The following is an 18,764-nucleotide window of genomic DNA, read 5'->3' as shown; positions in this document are numbered from 1 at the left end:
GACAAATAGCAACAGATTGGTTGGTCAACATGAGCGTCTCTGGTGTAATAAAATGATGGTTTCTATGTTATATACTGTTTGCTGACACGAGGGTTCCATATCAAAATTGTTTGAACTGATATAATAATGAACATCCTCTAACTATGACTGTCACGTATATGTGTGCATCACTACTGAGCGTTTCCACATATCGATGTAAATATAGTATAGTATGGTATGGTAGAGTATAGTATTATTTGACAAACATGCCCCCTATACAGTGATAAATACAATACAGAACGTTTACAATAATTAAAGGCTCATAATGCCTTGTTTTTATGTGGCTTCCACAAATATTGTTATGTATCAAGACAAGATGTATTTCTACCTCAACAGTGTTCCATAGGGATGCATTAGAGTAATGATTCACATTGTCCAGTAATTCAGTTTAATGCTTAATTGAAACATTTTTATACATAGTGTACTTTTCTAACTTCTACAATTATATTCAGAGATGTTTTAAAATTTCAATGTGGCCGTTTTACAGATATGAAATCATTATCTCTTTATTATCTATTGCAATGAGATGTTGATGAATGCAAAAACAACAATGGTGGATGTGAGGAGGTTTGTGTAAACACAGTAGGCTCTTACCAGTGTAAATGTTTCCGGAAAGGTTACGGGTTGTCAGAGGATGGACATACATGCGAAGGTAAACACAATGAGGAACATTAGCTTGTTACTTCCCTTGAAAATTTGTATGATAAAGCGCAAGGATAACCAAATATTACATTGGTCCCTTTCAGTTGGATTATGTTGCAGGTGGGCAAAAAAAATATGCTTTGTATGTGTAGGTTTCTAAATAAAAATGATTAATCAAACCTAAATTTAGCAGAGGGCCACTAAAAGAAAACCTGTCCTTAATCATTTTCCAATCAAATGAACTTTAGTATAGATATTGCTTTTGAAAGTTACAAAAAAGTCAACGATAAAAACAAAGGAAGGACCAATGTTCCCCCATAGGAAGCATACACTAAACAAAGTTGCTGAGGCACTACGCTAAACTACATGCATATATACATGTTCTTATAAGAACACCACCACCATTATTTGAAATTGGTATGCAATAAATATCATAATTTTGAACAGCTTATTATCATTATTATGCTTATTTGCTAAACTTCCTTTTGAATTACTTTCACGAAAAAATTGAATTACAAAGGAAATCGGAAACATGGTGTGAAAACAACACTTTCTCACAGTTTTCTCAACAGAGTTTGGTCAAGAATTTATTCGAAACTTTAACAACTGATTTCTAACATTTATTTATATTTTGACTGAATGTTTATTACAAGTTTTCAATTGAGATATTTTAAATTTGTTCTGTCCGGGATGCCCAGCCATGATAGAGTTGTTTTAACATAAGTATAAATTAGATAAACATACTTTACCGAAGGAATGATTTGAACATTATAACTATTATATTATATTCAAAGCATTACATTGAAAGTTATGATATTTATCAGAATTTTATATGCGGAGCAAGTTTGTAGAGAAATTATACTGAAGAAAATCTAAAAAGCATACATTTCTGATAGTGATCTAGATCTAGCTCGGTATAACTGGTATATTATCCATAAAAAATTCTGTAATAGAGTATGGAAAAAATGAAAAAAGTCATAAAATATTTCTCAAATACAATCTTTGAAATAAATAATGACAATTGTGGTGCACTGAATTCCAAAGTTGGTAAATGTAGACTCCCATATTCAGATAAACGTGGGCAGCATGTATAATCTATAATCAGATTGGCTGGTAATATTTATGCATATAGCATGTCTATCAGAAATGCATTGGTAATTTTTCTGCTGAACACATTTCTGTGTTATTAATATTCTTAGATAATACAGGTTTCTAAGGACTATCATTCGTAGGTCGTGTTATATTTTTTGGTTTGTTAGGATCACGAAATTCATTCTATTTTACTATTATAATTATAGAATTCTTCTGTAGCCGCTGCTAGGGAGCGTGAGTGATGTTACACATTACCTTTAATGAACAGACTGATATAAAACCCGAGTCAATTATCATTTTGCTATGTTTCTAAATGATCTTCTTATAGATTGTTAGATGCTTGCGTTGATCCTTATGTATAAAGTGGAAACTTTGTTTAGATATAGACGAATGTAAGCGGTATAAAAAGAAGGGACGATGTCTGAATGGAGTTTGTGAGAATTTACTGGGATCATACACGTGCCACTGTAACGACGGATTTGAAGCAAGTTCTTCAGGAAGAAAATGTTTAGGTTTTATTTCTCATGATTTGTCTTTTGTAAACAGTACTAGTAAAGCTGATTTAGAATGTGAAAAAAAGTTCAAAATGTCTGACAAAAAACTGTCAGAACCATTGACAGTTATGAAAGAATATCTTGTGTCACGAAACAGTAAAGCCTATAGTTTTTATCATTGTGCAGTCAGTGTCTTAAAGAGCTTATTTATTTATCTACTTTTTTCTTATTTTTGATATCACGAATAAAAGTAATTTGATGAATATCTCTGGTCGTGCTTATCGAGGTCTAACTACAGAAAGAATACATCAAGAACATTATTTACTCGGACAGAGCTTATTTGTCTTATTTCTTTAGCCAGTTTTAAATTAACAAAACATTTTCTTTCATCAGACACTTTAACTGCCTCTGGTGAGAAACCAGCCGACTTACCGTTTCAAAGCCTAGTACAAATATATTACTTCAACGATTAGCATTGGTATTTTCTATTTACAAAGTACTGAATGTTTTAGACAGAGATGAGTGCAAAGATGGAAGTAATGATTGTACTGAAACTTGTGAAAACAATGTTGGAAGTTACGTATGTGGTTGTTATGACGACGGTTTCACCATAGGAAATGATGGAAAAACATGTTTGGGTAATTTGAAGTAACATTTATGTTTTTCGGCTGTAAGCATAAATGTCGATAAACGCTTTTCTTTCTTTTAACTTAATGAAATATTTACCGACACTATTATTGCTTGGAGTTCCAAGAAGACATCGTTGATTTTTTTTTTCAAATTAAATTTCGCATACAGTTTTTGGAGGTTACATTTATTTTGTATTGTTCGTATTATTCTAAGAAATCTTCATTCAAAATTTGAGATTTTCTGAAAATGGTCAGTTAATGTGTATCTCTGGAACATTCAAAATGCACGATACCATTTTACAGATGTGGATGAATGCGAAATTAACAATGGAAATTGTGAAGATGTTTGTGTGAACGCTCAAGGGTCATATGAATGTCTTTGCCGGCAAGAATATAAAGTTCTACACGAGGATGGCCGTTCATGTACAAGTAATCAACGCTATTGCTGAATAGCTTTAAATGTACTATTGTCTTCGTGTCAGTATGTCTCTAGATTTGCGAAGCTCAGATCAATGAAAAGTGTTTTTCAAAATGAAATTTATCATATAAAGTTCTTTTTGAGAGACGTGTGTTGATAAACAAACTTCAAAATAATCAGACTGTTCGAGCAAGCGGCAGCGTGGAAAAATTAGAGTTCCCTTTGCTTTTGGACAGACATTTCACCATCGGAAATAAATGTTATATAGGAGATATAATCATGCAGAGTATAACACCCTAATAGAGTTCTCGCACGGTAGTGTACATATATCATTTACAACATGTAACTTGCAGCTACAAAACACACAGAGGTCAGTGGTTAAGATCATTGAGTCTATCCAATCTTTGCATTACAGAGTTCCGCTTCAGCTATTAGCCTAAACATTTCATTACCTGTCACGAAAAGTTTCAGTCAAACTGAGTCTGCAATTATTATTTTGCTTGCTTACATTCTATACGTGCACATTCCGCCTATTGATGTTGTCTTTCTAGGCTCGTGAATATCTTTGATTTTACTTACATAAAGAAATGGTGTTTTTTAACATACAACATGCATGTTCCATGAACTTTATTATCGAGGTCTCTTATTGCATTATTTTCACATTTCTTTCAGCTTGTGACAGTAATCACTTTTATGACAAAAATCATACAACGTGTTTTCCATGTCCAAACAATGCTGTTATAAAGGACATAGTCACTGTAGCAACAGGGAAGGAAGATTGTGTTTGCAAATCGGGTTTTATACCCAGAGGCGATGGAGACTGTATTGGTATGGACATTTAGGATTAATATAATTTCTTTTTTTCTTACAACATTATCATTCTAATATACATATTGTATGACTTTTTGATAATTTCAAAAAGGGTGTGTTTTATCTCACATTAAAGAAAGTCTTTATTTTTGGAAATGTTCCAGACAATAACAGTTTTTTGATCTACGGTATAATAATTGTCTGTATAGAGTGAATTTCAGAAATCTATATAATTGTACATAATTGTAGAGCATAAGTATTTAAAATCTCGCAAATATTTTTCAAGCAACTGGTGGATTAATTTCTTGGGGCCGTTAATTTCTTAACCTTTATCTTTTAAGTCTAAAAGTCCGTAAGAGGTCATGTTACGTCAATTTTTAAATTTCTACATGTTACAGATTTTGATGTAGGGTATTTTTGTACTCCTATATTATTAACTATTTATATTTTTTCACACCAGATATAGATGAATGTGAAAACAACATCATTTTATGTGATCAGCTTTGTGTGAACACCCCTGGATCTGCTTACTGCGCATGCGCACCTGGATATAATCTTACTATGCAAAATAACTGTACAGGTAATATTTATGACAAAAGTAAAAATTTTGATTTTTTTTTACTAGAAAATGGTTTAATATCATATAAATAACAAATGATATCAGTAAGACAGCGACCTTTTTCTGTTTCTTATATTCTTTCCGCATCGCATAACGTTCATCGCTTGTTTGTTAATTGCAGAGATTTTAGTGATTTTTTGTGACTTTTCCAGTACATCATTATTTTGCATGGCGCATTTTTAATTTTTTTTTGAGCTAATAAGCGGTAACCTAGGCAACCATTAAAAATATGACACATGCCTTTGACGTTTGAAAAATTAAAAAAAAACAAAAACTTTTAGATAATCATAAAGTAATATTTGGAATGAACGCAATATGACATACCTCTCGGCAAACACAGTTACTGTATCACAAGAATTGTATTGGTCAGTCGCTGAATGGCTGAGACTGAACATACTCAGAGGAGGGGTAACTGCGTGTATTTACAGATATAGACGAGTGTGAAATGAATCCATGCAGTCAGTTCTGCGAGAACATGGATGGAAGTTATCGATGTTCATGTGAAAATGGTTATTTTCTTGCAAAAGAAGGGCATTTCTGTATTGGTAATGTATCTAAAATAAGTTTTCTTTCTACATTTATGTAATTCAAAGGAAAGAAGGGTGAGTAATATGGCCGTTTGTACACTATAGTCTATAAGTCTACACACAACAACACGATAATGGAAAACAGTTACAAAGCCTTCCTTGGGGGGAATATAGCGACATAAAACAACAACAACTACATCACCAAAGCAATACACAGTCTATGTAATCTATTTTCTTTCGAAGTCACGCATTGTTTGCATGTTTCTCTTTAACTGTAATAAATCTATTATTTTAGCTTGTTTCGAAGTCTGGCTAGCTGTTGCTATATCTTCGGCTTCAACGTCGGATGTATAATTCTCAGTTCATATTAAATATCTATGTTATTACTCGTCACAATCTGAAAAAAATCAAAGTTACCTTTCCCCCGACAATTCCCATGCACATACATGCCTCCTTCATCCCCTTAATGTCCACGATATCCGCATTACAACCAAACCAATACAGCCATTAATTTTCTTTAATTTTCCACTTTCTTGTTACTTCTTGCCATGTCTTTGTGAACAACTCATCCAAGTTACATCCCCTCCTCCTTTTTACCCTACCCCACATTCTCAAAAAGAAAAAAACTACATTCTTATGTAAGTTCGTATTGTATCCTTAAACACACCCCTTCTACCCCTGCTCTTCTTACTGAACCCCCATCACACATCTTCACCCTGAAAGAAGACTGGATTACAATGCTAGAGACTCTTGTTCCATTCCTGATCGGAGCTTAGTTCCAGACTAGTGTATATGATATGTTTAATTCTCATTATTTTATTATATGCATGACCACTGTAAAACATGTTTTATCATTTTCAAATCAGATATAGAAGAGTGTCTAGATGATGTGTTGCTATGTGACCATGAATGTGTGAATACAGTCGGTAGTGCTTATTGTACCTGTGACAAAGGATATCAAATCAGCAAAGACAATGTCACATGCTCTGGTAAATAAATTAACAATAGATCTATCAAATGATAGTGTCTTTATAATGACTTTAACATACATATTGAAAGAAATTATATGTTATACTGTTTAATTAGATTGTAAAAGGTCAGTAACACAAAAATAATGATAGTAATGATAGTAAGAATATAACAATGTGTCGTTATAATGAAAGAGTTAATTAGTCAGATAACCAAAATTACATCCTGAATCCTTTTAACTGATATCATTTGAAATTTAAAGTTCCATAAGTATTTTATTTTTGCATTAAAACGTATGATTAAGCTAATGCAAAACTATACGATTAGAAGAGCATTACTTATTACATACGAATGTTAACAGTAGAGACATAAATAGAGGTAATTGTATTCAATAGTATTTTCAACTACTAGTATGTAAATCTGTATTCCATGCCTTTAACATATATCCGAAAAAAATTATCGAAACTAAAAAATAAATACAATTTATATTAACAACAAAATGTGGCAGCCACCTTCTTAACAAAGCATGATGTAAGTGTGAAATCATAACTGATTTTTATTTTTACATAATAAGTTACGTACTAATTTTTCGTCAAGAATTTATTTAGATATAGACGAATGCAGTCTCGGTATTGACTTGTGCGAAGACAGGTGCACAAACACTCAAGGTTCCTACATTTGTGACTGTGTTTCTGACGGGGTGAAACTGTCATGGGATCTTGCATCATGTTCAGGTAAGCACAATTGAAATTCTCCTAAAGTGCATATATACGTTTACTTTTAAATATCCTGCATGATGTTTGTTTGAAATAAACAATAACTATTTTTACAACATGCATTGTAATGATAAAATAAGTGTAAGAAGTGCACGTAAGGAATATTTTATAAGGAGGAATATGGCTTCTCAAACGTGACTGCAATACATATTTTTGAAAACAAGGTTTGCAGTTTGTAAGAAAAACTAATGCATAGTTATATTTATATTTGCAGATAGGTTTGAGATAGAAATGAAAACATATTTATTTATCATAGATTCCATTTAGCCTTTATGTTTTGTGTTCCTCTTAAACTAATGCTAGGGAGCGTGAGGGTGATGCATGGCTCATTATATACCGCAAAAAGGCTCATGATCAGACCCTGTCTTTTAATAATCCAGTAAAATATTCTATAACAGAATTATTTTGAGGGAAAAGGGCCACTCGGAAAATTACAGTACACAAAAGGATAGAAGTTTATTAAAGGCTTTTATATTACATATCAACATATTACTGTAATGTGTAGATAACCAATTATCCTGTTTATTGTACCTCCCGACAACAAAGTTGTAAGTGGGGTGGGGGGATATACTGGTTTCAGGTTGTCTGTCTGTCCGTTTGTCTGTCCGTCTGTGCGTAGACACAATCTTGAGCGCATCATCTCTCCTCATCCCCTTGACACAATTTAATGAAACTTCACACAAGTGATCAGTAACAACAGTAGTTGTGCATGGGGCATGTTAGGTTATTTCAGAGAAAAAAAATGCAGAGTTACGGGACTTTGTTTTTTTTGTTATTATAATATATACATAGACACAATCTTGTGCGCACCATCTCTCCTCATCCCCTTGACACAATTTAATGAAACTTCACACAAGTGATCAGTAACAACAGTAGTTGTGCATGGGGCATGTTAGGTTATTTCAGAGAAAAAAATTGCAGAGTTACGGGACTTTGTTTTTTGTTACTATACTATATACATAGACACAATCTTGTGCGCACCATCTCTCCTGATCCCCTTGGCACAGTTTAATGAAACTTCACACAAGTGATCAGTAACAACAGTAGTTGTGCATGGGGCATGTTAGGTTTTTTAAAAAAAAATTGCAGAGTTACGGGACTTTGTTCCTTGTTAACATACTATATATATACAGTCTGCATATGCAACCTTGTACGCGCTTAATCTTCCGAACCCTTGCACACAATTTAATGAAACTTCACACAAGTGATCAGTACCAACCCTAGTTGTGCATGGTGCATGTTACGTTCTTTTAGATAAATATTCTGCATAGTTATGGGACTTTGTTTTTTGTTACTATACTGAATACATACAGTCTATATACATACAGTCCACATAATTATGCAATTTTGTGTGCGTCAAATTGCAATGTACTGTGTCAGTGCATGCGGGGGGTACATTCATCACCTTTAGTGATAGCTCTATGCATTAACGGAATATAGATAACTCTTTAACGGAAAAAACATTCAAGGTTTACTGTCTTGCAAAGTCATTTTATCCTTGCAGTCTGCTTCTAATGTCTGTAACATAATCATTCTTATGAAAAGTTTTGTTTTGCAGATATAAATGAGTGTATGGAAGGGGAAAATAATTGCACGGGACAATGTATCAACACGTACGGTTCATACACGTGCAATTGTTACGAAGATGGGTTTGTGACAAGTGAAGATGGCACCACTTGTGAAGGTTGTAAACTTCGTACATTGTTATTTGTCTAGATGTTAAGGCCATCGCATTTCGTCATGTCATTCACAATTATCTCTTCGTTGTATTTATACTGCTCTAAATAAAAATTATAAGTTCAGTCCAATAGCCAAAAGTTTGAAAAGCAATCAATCTTTGATCAGTTCAGAGCTCAGTAACTGTCTTTCATGTTTTTGGAATAATAATGCTATCTATTAGCTAAGTTAAATCTGTGCTAAAATATTTAATTTAGGAATGACAGAAAGCATTGCTTTTGGAAAACGAAAAGCACTAAATTTACTTGAAATATGTAATAATGACAACATATGTCTTTGAATGAAAACTGTTTGACTGCAAAACGTGTTTGTTCCAATATTGTATGTCAAAAATATTTTCGTCATTTCTAGCAGAAAATCCATTTCCATCAAAAGTGTAAATAAAGTAAAAAAAAATCTTATTACCTGTCAGGTTCTGAATAAAAAAGTCATAGCATGGCGTACTGTTGAATTACCTATATCTGTTCATCATTTCTGTATTTAAGCTTATTTATTATCACAACACATATGGATGACCCCCATCAGTTAGTTCAAGATTCAGAAGATGCCTTCCGTGTAAAGGACCCATACAGCAGACCCTTATTCGGATGTTTGTAATTCTAGTTGCAGGATCGGGAGCTCGAATTCACAATCTCACTTTCTAATACTATACCACTAGTACTGTATCCTCTCTTTATCAACATTTCTAGTAAAAGACAGTGTTGCAGACGAACTTAAGGTAGTGTACCCGTAATGACAATCGGCAAATTACGTTTCCTTCCTATGCAATTTCGGTATCCTCCGGTTTTTACAGTCAGTCAACTGCATTGAGCTACGTTTAGATCTGAAGAATGCAGAATTGCCTTATGAAAATACATAATAACACGGAAAATGCCGTGTTTCATGACGGATCCTTTATCTTAAGACTGCTTGACTACTCATGAAAATACTTGCATACGTTTCTGAATAAGACACATATTTGGAACCTTTAAGTTGCGCAGCGGTTCTGTCTGTTTTTTTACTTCTTTTTTCTTGTTTTCATCTCATAATTTCCTTTATGATTAAATTATTACCAGATCAAGACGAGTGCTCGAACCCCGAGTTGAATGACTGCCTGGAGACTTGTGTAAACACTGTTGGATCTTACAGATGTGATTGTCTTCTTGGACATGCCCTGATTGGCTACAACAAATGTGCACGTGAGTTCATTTAGGAAATCTCAGTCAAGGTCAAAGAAAGTTGTTCGGGGTCAAAAGCTAGGTTGTTCTTGTATATAATCTTTGTCTATAATAAGATATTTTTGAAGTACAGACCGCAGCACACCAATATAATTGCAGCCTCGTTTAGCCTGATTCTGTTCATTGTTTGAAGCATAAAATGCGACCAAGCAAAATAATAGCACATACTTTTTTTAGTCTGTTCATAAGAGTAGTGAAATGCAAGCCAAATCATAGAAAATAAGTTTGGTGATCCTCGACGTACATGAAAATTGGTCATTTCAAACTGGGAAGCCTAGGGTCAGAAATTAGCTTACTAGTTCAAGACATAGAAAAAGTAAAACCTTGTTAACATTTTAAAAGCAATATTTTCCGCCTGATCTACACGAAACAGAATGTTTGTCTTATGAATATTTTAGCGATTATATCGGGTAATACGCTTGGTCACTAGGTCAATAATATATAAATGTTGTTTACACTATATCCCATATTTGTACCTAATCTATCTGAAAAAATGATCAGAATTTTTGCCGATGTACACCCAAGTTTCAAACTGGATTCTCTCAGTAGAATCAACAAATATTGTTGTTAGCTTTATAAATACCTAATTTCCTATCCAATCTAAATGTAATTGGTTTTATTAAATCTAGGTAAAGTTTGTTTACAGTTTGTTTACTTGATAACGTTGATGTGTCATGACGCTTTCAAGTTAAACTTTATATGCAACTGAGGAGAGGTTGAACACTTATTGACATTTGTGTAAATGGTAATGGAATTGCAATTACATTCGGCAATTCCCGTACGATTTCGTATTCACAACTGTTATTTCGGCATTCTTCGGCTGTAAATATAGCTGATATAGGCAATGGTTTCTATAGCAACCAGAGAATTTCGAAATCACACACAGCGGAAACGTTATCATTTGAAATATGCGATTGTCACTACTTGTCCATTATCCTAATTTCGTTTCAGCCTGTCCGAAAAACTACTTCCGTGATGAAACGAGTAGAGAATGCGTCTCGTGTCCTGTTTATTCAGTTACACTGATGGAAGGGAGCACAAGTATTGGCGATTGTCAATGTATGGATGGTTATCATGGGAACATGACATTTGGCGAGGATTGTGTGAAGGTGTAACAATACGAAAACTTAACAATTTTGAAACTGTTGTACAGCAGCTCCGCTGCTTTGGTTGTATGTTTTGTTATTGTTTCGTTATGGCATTTATGTTCATTAGCCAACAATGTTAAATGTACCCAATGATGTGTAAATAATTAAAGATGTATAATTTTTGTAAAACCAACGTTTTGGCTGCTTAGTTCTCCCACAGTGCTTATAGCATGTAACTTTTGAGCAAGCTAAAACAAATATAAGGTAAGAATTTTTCAAAACAATTATGTTTGCCTTGAAATTACTTGGGTTGGAAAGTCATGTAAAGGTCAAAATTTCTTAAAATATAATTTTAATAGTATAATGGGAATATATTATTTTAATGTGCTATAAATCAAACTTTTAGGTTTTACAATTGCTTTTCGTGCTCTCTGAAAAGACTCATATGGAACAAAAACATAAAGTTTTTAACTCAGGTTGAAAGACGAACAACATGTTTGTTTAAAAAAAACAAAGACAAATATCAAACAGGGAATGCCACGTATCAAAAACTCAGCCTCCCCAAAACGAAACCCACAGCACGCAGACGCGTACACCACAAACACACACACACACATACACATACACGCACACACACACAAAGCCAACACATTAGGACAAAAACAAACAAACAAAGGAACATAGTGGGGCACCGCCTTGATACGGTCAGTGGCAAAAACACCACTGGGGAGCTTAAACCGGTTTATGGTGCGCACCCAACCTCACTCTTACCCCCACCATCTTCCAAAGACACGGGACAGTGTAAATAAAAGTCATCCTCTCCAGGTGAATCTCTAACACACGTAATGGAAACAAAAAGGCATGGCATGTAAAACACAAAAATGCTCGTGTATAAATATATAAAAAGCAAACCTTTAGAACCAAAAACGTATGTACTCAATGCCTTTTCAGAAGACAGAGCAACAAGAGAAACACCCTTAAGGGCCCGACGAAACAGGCCAGAAGACAGATATCAAAACAGTTCAGTCCTGGTAGGATTTAAAACTGCTTATCACAGAGTCCTCCCCCTCTTCCGTCAGACACAATCAAAGAGGGAAGCGTAGTGTCCAGCTGTAAACGGGTTGAACACTAAACATGCGGTATGTCTCAAAACAGTTGGGTCGTAACCTCTTTTAATATAAAACGTTTTATAATTTTACCAAATACATTTAACAATAATCAAACAATAATCTCACAACATTTTACTGTTATTTTCATTTACTCCAGAAATGACAGATAAAGGGTTTGAATTAAGAGAACCACATATGTCTTATTATTGGAAATCCGTGGTAATTTGGGATTGAAATGGTGTTCTTATAGGAGAATAGACAAACTCCATTCTACAAATGTGTCTTTATGGTTGTATGGTCGGAGGTTAGAAGTGGTCTTTATACGTGGTTCAGCTATATACAGTGTTCAGACAAGAGAACGAAATGATACGATAACGCAAAATTAAAGTCAGCTCTTTCAAATGAGGAAATACTTGGGTCAATTTAATGTATAAGAAATACTGTAACAATTGATTGTTTAATAATTTCCTATGTGTTTTTATACTAAATGGATTTGATTCAAACTTAAAAGAGATGTTCCACCTTATCCCCTGCATCATATGACACAAGGTGCATAATTCTGACACCAATTTTTATTGAATTATGTCCCCTTTTACTTAGAATTTAAGGTTAATTTTGATGTATTTTCACTATATCTCAGTTATAACTAAATGGATGTGATTCAAACTTAAAATAGATGTTCCACCTCACCACTCACATCATGTGACACAAGGTGCATAACTCTGACACCAATCTTTCATGAATTATGCCCCTTTTACTTAGAGTTTAAGGTTGATTTGATACATTTTCACTATATATCATTCCGATTGGCTTAGAGCCAAAGGGAAGTTACCTTTTTTTAACTTTTGTACTGAGTTACTTCCCCTTAAATTCCAAAAATTTAATTAGTCTTTTTTAAGAAAATCTATTTTTAGATTTCAATATTTTAGGTATTTTTCTAACTTTTTGATTATTAGTCCTATGTAAAAAGTAAATACATTTTTTCTGTGGTAACATGTGTCGGCACTTTTTTGTATTCACTTTCAGTGTATCTCTAATGCTAGAGATTTTTATATTTACCTCATCCCTCATCCTGGGCACATATACTAGTATTACTTATATGTGCCGCGGAAGCCCAGGATAAAGTACTCCAAAGACGAGTAAATTTTTTTTTTAAGTATTAAGTTTTTTTACGTTTTTATATTATTCTAAGTATTTTTAAAGTTTCTTATGGTTGCCATTCTTCTGTGACAAGACCGTATTGTGGGGGTATAAGTCACTCCTGTGACAGTTCTAGTTTTTTCTTGAATTATGTTTCCAAAATCAAACAACCAGAGCAGCAGCAAAATAAAAAGCAAAAAAAAAAAATGAATAAATAAATAAATAAAAATGAATAAATAAATACAACACGATGTTCCATGCACAGTTTATGACATCTGGTTATTTTTATTTCCATGTTCTTACATCAAGAAAAATAAACAAAGAATTTGGTCAGTGATTATAAACGTATATATTTAATTTATATGATATGTTTTGACAACTGCACACACACAGATATAAAGTGTGCGAGTCAAAATACCTCCTGAAACAAATAATTTACTTTTGCTTGATGTCCTTACGTGCGAATCAACGAAAGTTTCTTTAAATCATCTGAAATACTAATTACACATGTCCACGTCTCACCATCATGCATTAACTTTGTCTAACGCCTGTTGAAAATCTCTAATCAAATCATCGGGATCCTCCAATCCGATACTGAAATAGAATTTGTTTTACATTCAAGGCAGGTATCATTTAATACAGTGATGGCTAATAATACCATTGATTAAGAATTTTTATTTTTCTATTGACCGTTATTACATAAACGTACAAGTAATAATTCTTTTCCTTGGAAAAAAAGTTTCTCGGACTACTATTATTAAACAGCTAGTATTATAAACAAAAGCCATTCAGTTATTTTTATCTCACATTTAAGCATGTATAGAGCAATGTCTCGTAAATATAATGTAACCAAGCAAAATAAAAGTAGATTCTCTTTGACTATGTCTGTACATGAGAGATAATAGAAACAGCAACCCGCTCGCATCCCCCAAGACCAGCTTAGGCGGAATATAATTACATGTATATTGAATGAAATCGGTTATCTTAAAGGACTAGAAGATATGAGCCGCGCCATGAGAAAACCAACATAGTGGCTTTGCGACCAGCATGGATCCAGACCAGCCTGCGCATCCGCGCAGTCTGGTCAGGATCCATGCTGTTCGCTAATAGTTTCTCCAATTCCAATAGGCTTTAAAAGCGAACAGCATGGAGCCTGACCAGACTGCGCGGATGCGCAGGCTGGTCTGGATCCATGCTGGTCGCAAACCCACTATGTTGGTTTTCCCATGGCGCGGCTCATGATGAATCCAGGTTCATTACATTTTGCTTTTGCTCTATTTTTTTTCTAATGGAAACTTAGAACAATTTGATTTGTCTAATTGACTCTAATTGGTTTCCTAAAACTTTTTAAGACTTTTATATAACGCATGGACAATATTCGGCATCAGCATCATGTAACCTAAGTGATTCCCAACGACTAATTGTATAAGATCACATAATTGAATAATACATTACACAGATTACCTGAGTCTAACCATTCCTGGAGTTATTCCGCATTCTTCTCTCTCTTCGTCTGACATGATCATTGGACCATGTGTCATTGTTGCCGGATGTTCAACAAGAGTTTCGACATCGCCCAAAGATACCGCTAATTGTGCTAAATGTAAATTCTGGAAGTAAAGAAAAGATCTGGAGAATAATCTAAAAATGAAGATGAGCGAAATTACGTCGGTACTGGTACTGATGATAAACCCGGACAGATGATAAAGTCGAACACCTTGGAAATATTCGATTGCAAGCGGTTATTTATAAAATTGAACACACCATCAAATAGTTTCCACTTACAACACCAACTGGTGTAAACAAAAACAAAATTGGTAAATATTCTGTATAAATAAATGACTTACATAAATTTGTATAAAAAATATTTATCCAAAATTACTGGGGAAGAGGGTGTTTTTTTGCGCATGCTCACTGTCGAAACATGAAGGCCTGACATTTGTTAACTTTTCATTACTTGATCAGGAATGACTGTTGCAGCTTTTTGGGGAAAGTTTCAATATAATAATACCAAAAAAAATTTGTAAATGACAAAGGGTTCGAATTTATCATCAGTCAACGTTCATAAAGTCCCCTTTTGACATACCCCTTTCAGGCCCTCACTTCGTGTGAGTTTGCTTACTAAATATAAATTCGAATTATGTAAAGTTTTCAGCAAAGGTTAAGCTTTATTTTGATACCGACCATTGATTTCAATTTGCAGAAATAAAAAAGTTACAGGTAAAAAATCTCATTTTCTGTTCGGGTTTATCACCAGTACCAGTTGTATTATGATTTTGTAGCATATGACAAATGCATCCGCTCAAAAGAAATATAAATATACCCAAGAAAATTTCAAATTGAATTGTACGCATTTAGTGCACACGTGAAATAAATTCATATTTGTTTATATTTACATACATCTCATCTAGTTATATGGGAAATGCTGGATCAATTAGCTACAATAAATAATCAGTTATTGGATGGTCAATATTGACATGCGTAGAAGGGGACGTATACTAAACTTTTCAAAACAAATGTCGATCCTGTTATTTAAAATTTCTATATACTTACATGGACTGATCATATATGAATTAAAAGAACATTATATTTTAAACAAGTCCATCTTTTAGTTTTTCCTCTTTTAATGTAGGTACATGTAAAGCATGTAAACCAAAGTTGTTATTTTTTAAGTCATTAGCTGAAATAGTATATCATATCAGAGAGTTAGCATTGACGTTGTGCTCGAGGAACTTGTCATTGGTGTAATTTGTTCATTCTGAGAATGTTCTTTGCAACTACTAAATGCTCTGAAACCAACATTTAGTTTAGAATTGATCTTTTACTGGGGGCAATACTAAACATGTTAAGCAATGCATGAACTGACGTGTATTTGCGCCAAAAATGGGAAAAAGAGATTCTCTACACACAGAGACATTCAACACAATTTATCATTAAACATTAATTTTTTCATTGCATTAAAATGTTTTTATCTTCAATTTTTAGTAATATTCCGTAATTTAAGAAATTAAAATTTAATATTGTGTACTGAATCCAAAGAATGCAATCCAAAAATATTTAGCTTTTTTTCTTAATTACTTATAAAAATTACCTCAGCAAATGCTTTTGCACAATCGATACCACCTTTTATCTCCACAGCAATCATTCCACTGTAACACGTCATTTGTTTCTTAGCTAAAGCATGCTGTGGATGTGACTCTAGACCTGGAAATCTTGCAAATTCGACTTTAGGGTGTTTTTCAAGGAACGCTGCTATTTTCATCGCGTTCGATGCATGTCGTGGCATACGTACATGAATGGTTTTGATAGCACGCAGTAACAAACTGGCATCATGCGGAGACAACTGCATTCCCAGTGTACTCTGGTATCTCTTCATCATTTTCCAGTGTTCAGCTTTTTTGAAAGTGAGGCAACCAGCCATAAGGTCACTGTGACCTCCTAAATATTTTGTACAGCTATGCATTGATATGTCAATACCGAACTTGAGACTCTGCTGACAGAAGGGGCTCGCAAATGTTCCGTCAACAATAGTGATTATTCCTTCAGAGGCTCCAAGTTGCCCAAATTCCTGCAAATCAAGAATTGTTAGCGTAGGGTTAAATGGTGTTTCTCCATAAAGTAACTTTGTGTTCGGTTTTATCTTTTTTCTGTATTCTTCAACACTGCAACCGGCAGGAACCCATGAAGTTTCCACTCCAAACTTTGCTAGTATCTCGTCAAGCATATCATAGGTGGCGCTGTAGCAATGATTTTGGCAAACCACGTGATCTTCAGCTTTCAAGAAGCAAATCAGAGCAGCACAAATGGCTGCCGTACCGGAACCGAAAACAAGAGTACCTGCTCCTTCTTCAAGAGCATTTATCGCACATTCTACTGCGTCTGAATTTGGTGTGCCGAGGCGACCGTATGTATAGCCCGATTCTTTCAGAATGCGTAAGTAGTCATCAACGCTGGTCATCAAATAGGTGCTTGAATGCGTAATTGGAGGAACTAAAGGTTCTGTTCCAGGATGTACATGTCGTGTTGCAATTGCCTTAGTGTCCAATGATAGTTTAGACTTAAAGTCATCGGGTAGGTTCTCCAGTACCGATTTTGCTGGGTTCCATAGTTGGCTGAAAATATATCCATGTACTTGATTCTTATATCTATTATAGTACTGAGACGACAAGCTAACATTAAATCACATATGCAATTTGCTAATTCTGCATATTACTTATTTCATTGTCCCTTTTTCATTTAGGTATTTCCGATTATCAAACATTTGAGATACAGTGTAGTTTATATATATAATTTTCATGGAGAAGACACATTAAGTATTAAAAATGCTCCAGATTTATGAAAGGGGCCTCTGTGACCGAGTGGTTAAGGTCGCTGACTTCAAATCACTTGCCCCTCATCGATGTGGGTTCGAGCCTCACTCGGGGTGTTGAATTCTTCATGTTAGGAAGCCATCGAGCTGGCTTACGGAAGGTCGGTGGTTCTACCCAGGTACCCGCTCGTGATGAAATAATGCACGGAGGGGCACCTGGGGTCTTCCTCCACCATTAAAGCTGGAAAGTCGCCATATGACCTATCATGTGTTGGTGCGACATTAAATCCAACCAGATTTATTAAACCTTTGTGTGTTGTAGAATGCTGTAAAGCTTTTTGACATTGACTTACGCTTTGTTGTATAAAAATTGAAAAAAAAGAAATGAGCAAAACAGCAATAAATATCTAGGACAATGCGATATTTTAACATGTCATTATTTTGACATTGAATATAGGTGAAAATTCTTTGATGCTTCGTGCAAATCAACTTAATGCGGTTAAACCTGCCTTAACGGCAGCCTGTGTTAAGCAGTCATTTATTCAAGCAGCCAGTCAGCAAACTTCCCAATTTGACTTTTGTTCCAACTTTAGCTTGCCTTTAGCAGCCACTTTGTGTCGCTCCCTTTACTTGCTCCTAAATACAGGCTTGACTGCATTTTAAACAAAAATGCAAATGTGGGTAAGAGTGTCTTGGTCCAGACCAGAAGTAAAAGGGTATCTGGACACAAACTGACGTCGTATTAAATAGATTACTTAACTGAATACCCGTTTGTTCTTTATACTGTTCTGTTAAACTACTTAAGATACGTTTTAACCACGCAATGAAACCGGTTGTTTCGTATTTGCACAGATATGTGGACGAAGCGAATTCCATGTATCATCCTCAAGAAAGCACGCCCTTCTATGCAGTATTCGCATGCTGATGCAGTGTTTTTAGTAATCAAAGTAGACACGGTTATGATGAGCGTAAAAAGAAAGACTCGTATTTGTAAAAATTTATATATAATTACCTCATCTTGAATAAATTTCCTCACAGAAAAGTGAATAATTTAAGAAAAACAGAATTCGTGACGTTGTTAAAGACTTCTAGTAGATATATCTATCCTTTGAAGTTACCCAAACTGATAAATTTCATTTATGAAGTGAT

The 18,764-nt window shown here is 34.2% G+C and overlaps 2 protein-coding genes across 5 annotated transcripts in view; one reads left to right on the top strand and one right to left on the bottom strand.

The window, feature by feature from the left end:
- LOC123531398 (fibrillin-1-like) overlaps positions 1 to 11,246 on the top strand; it is a 126,480-nt gene extending 115,234 nt beyond the window's left edge. For 3 of the 4 annotated variants that reach the window (XM_053517903.1, XM_053517901.1, XM_053517902.1), the window contains exons 9-20: positions 566 to 691; positions 2,154 to 2,285; positions 2,780 to 2,905; positions 3,200 to 3,325; positions 3,987 to 4,142; positions 4,585 to 4,704; positions 5,172 to 5,288; positions 6,137 to 6,259; positions 6,848 to 6,973; positions 8,574 to 8,699; positions 9,808 to 9,930; positions 10,921 to 11,246. In XM_053517903.1, the coding sequence (XP_053373878.1) occupies positions 566 to 691; positions 2,154 to 2,285; positions 2,780 to 2,905; positions 3,200 to 3,325; positions 3,987 to 4,142; positions 4,585 to 4,704; positions 5,172 to 5,288; positions 6,137 to 6,259; positions 6,848 to 6,973; positions 8,574 to 8,699; positions 9,808 to 9,930; positions 10,921 to 11,084 (1,565 nt within the window). In that variant the 3' untranslated portion in view covers positions 11,085 to 11,246. The remainder of the gene's footprint in view (positions 1 to 565; positions 692 to 2,153; positions 2,286 to 2,779; positions 2,906 to 3,199; positions 3,326 to 3,986; positions 4,143 to 4,584; positions 4,705 to 5,171; positions 5,289 to 6,136; positions 6,260 to 6,847; positions 6,974 to 8,573; positions 8,700 to 9,807; positions 9,931 to 10,920) is intronic. The other variant, XM_053517904.1, reaches the window with a different exon arrangement.
- Positions 11,247 to 13,566: 2,320 nt separating this feature from the next.
- Positions 13,567 to 18,764, bottom strand: LOC123532236 (L-methionine gamma-lyase-like). The gene is made up of 4 exons (XM_045313625.2): positions 18,628 to 18,764; positions 16,398 to 17,418; positions 14,771 to 14,916; positions 13,567 to 13,900 (listed from the first exon to the last, which is right to left on the bottom strand). Exons 1-4 carry the CDS (start codon positions 18,630 to 18,632, stop codon positions 13,831 to 13,833), a joined length of 1,242 nt encoding a protein of 413 aa, XP_045169560.2. The 5' UTR covers positions 18,633 to 18,764; the 3' UTR covers positions 13,567 to 13,830.

Source organism: Mercenaria mercenaria, chromosome 11, assembly GCF_021730395.1.
Source record: "Mercenaria mercenaria strain notata chromosome 11, MADL_Memer_1, whole genome shotgun sequence".
Taxonomy (NCBI): Eukaryota; Metazoa; Mollusca; class Bivalvia; order Venerida; family Veneridae; genus Mercenaria; species Mercenaria mercenaria.
The sequence above is the reverse complement of the archived record's forward strand: the minus strand, read 5'-3'. Positions and strand labels throughout refer to the sequence as shown.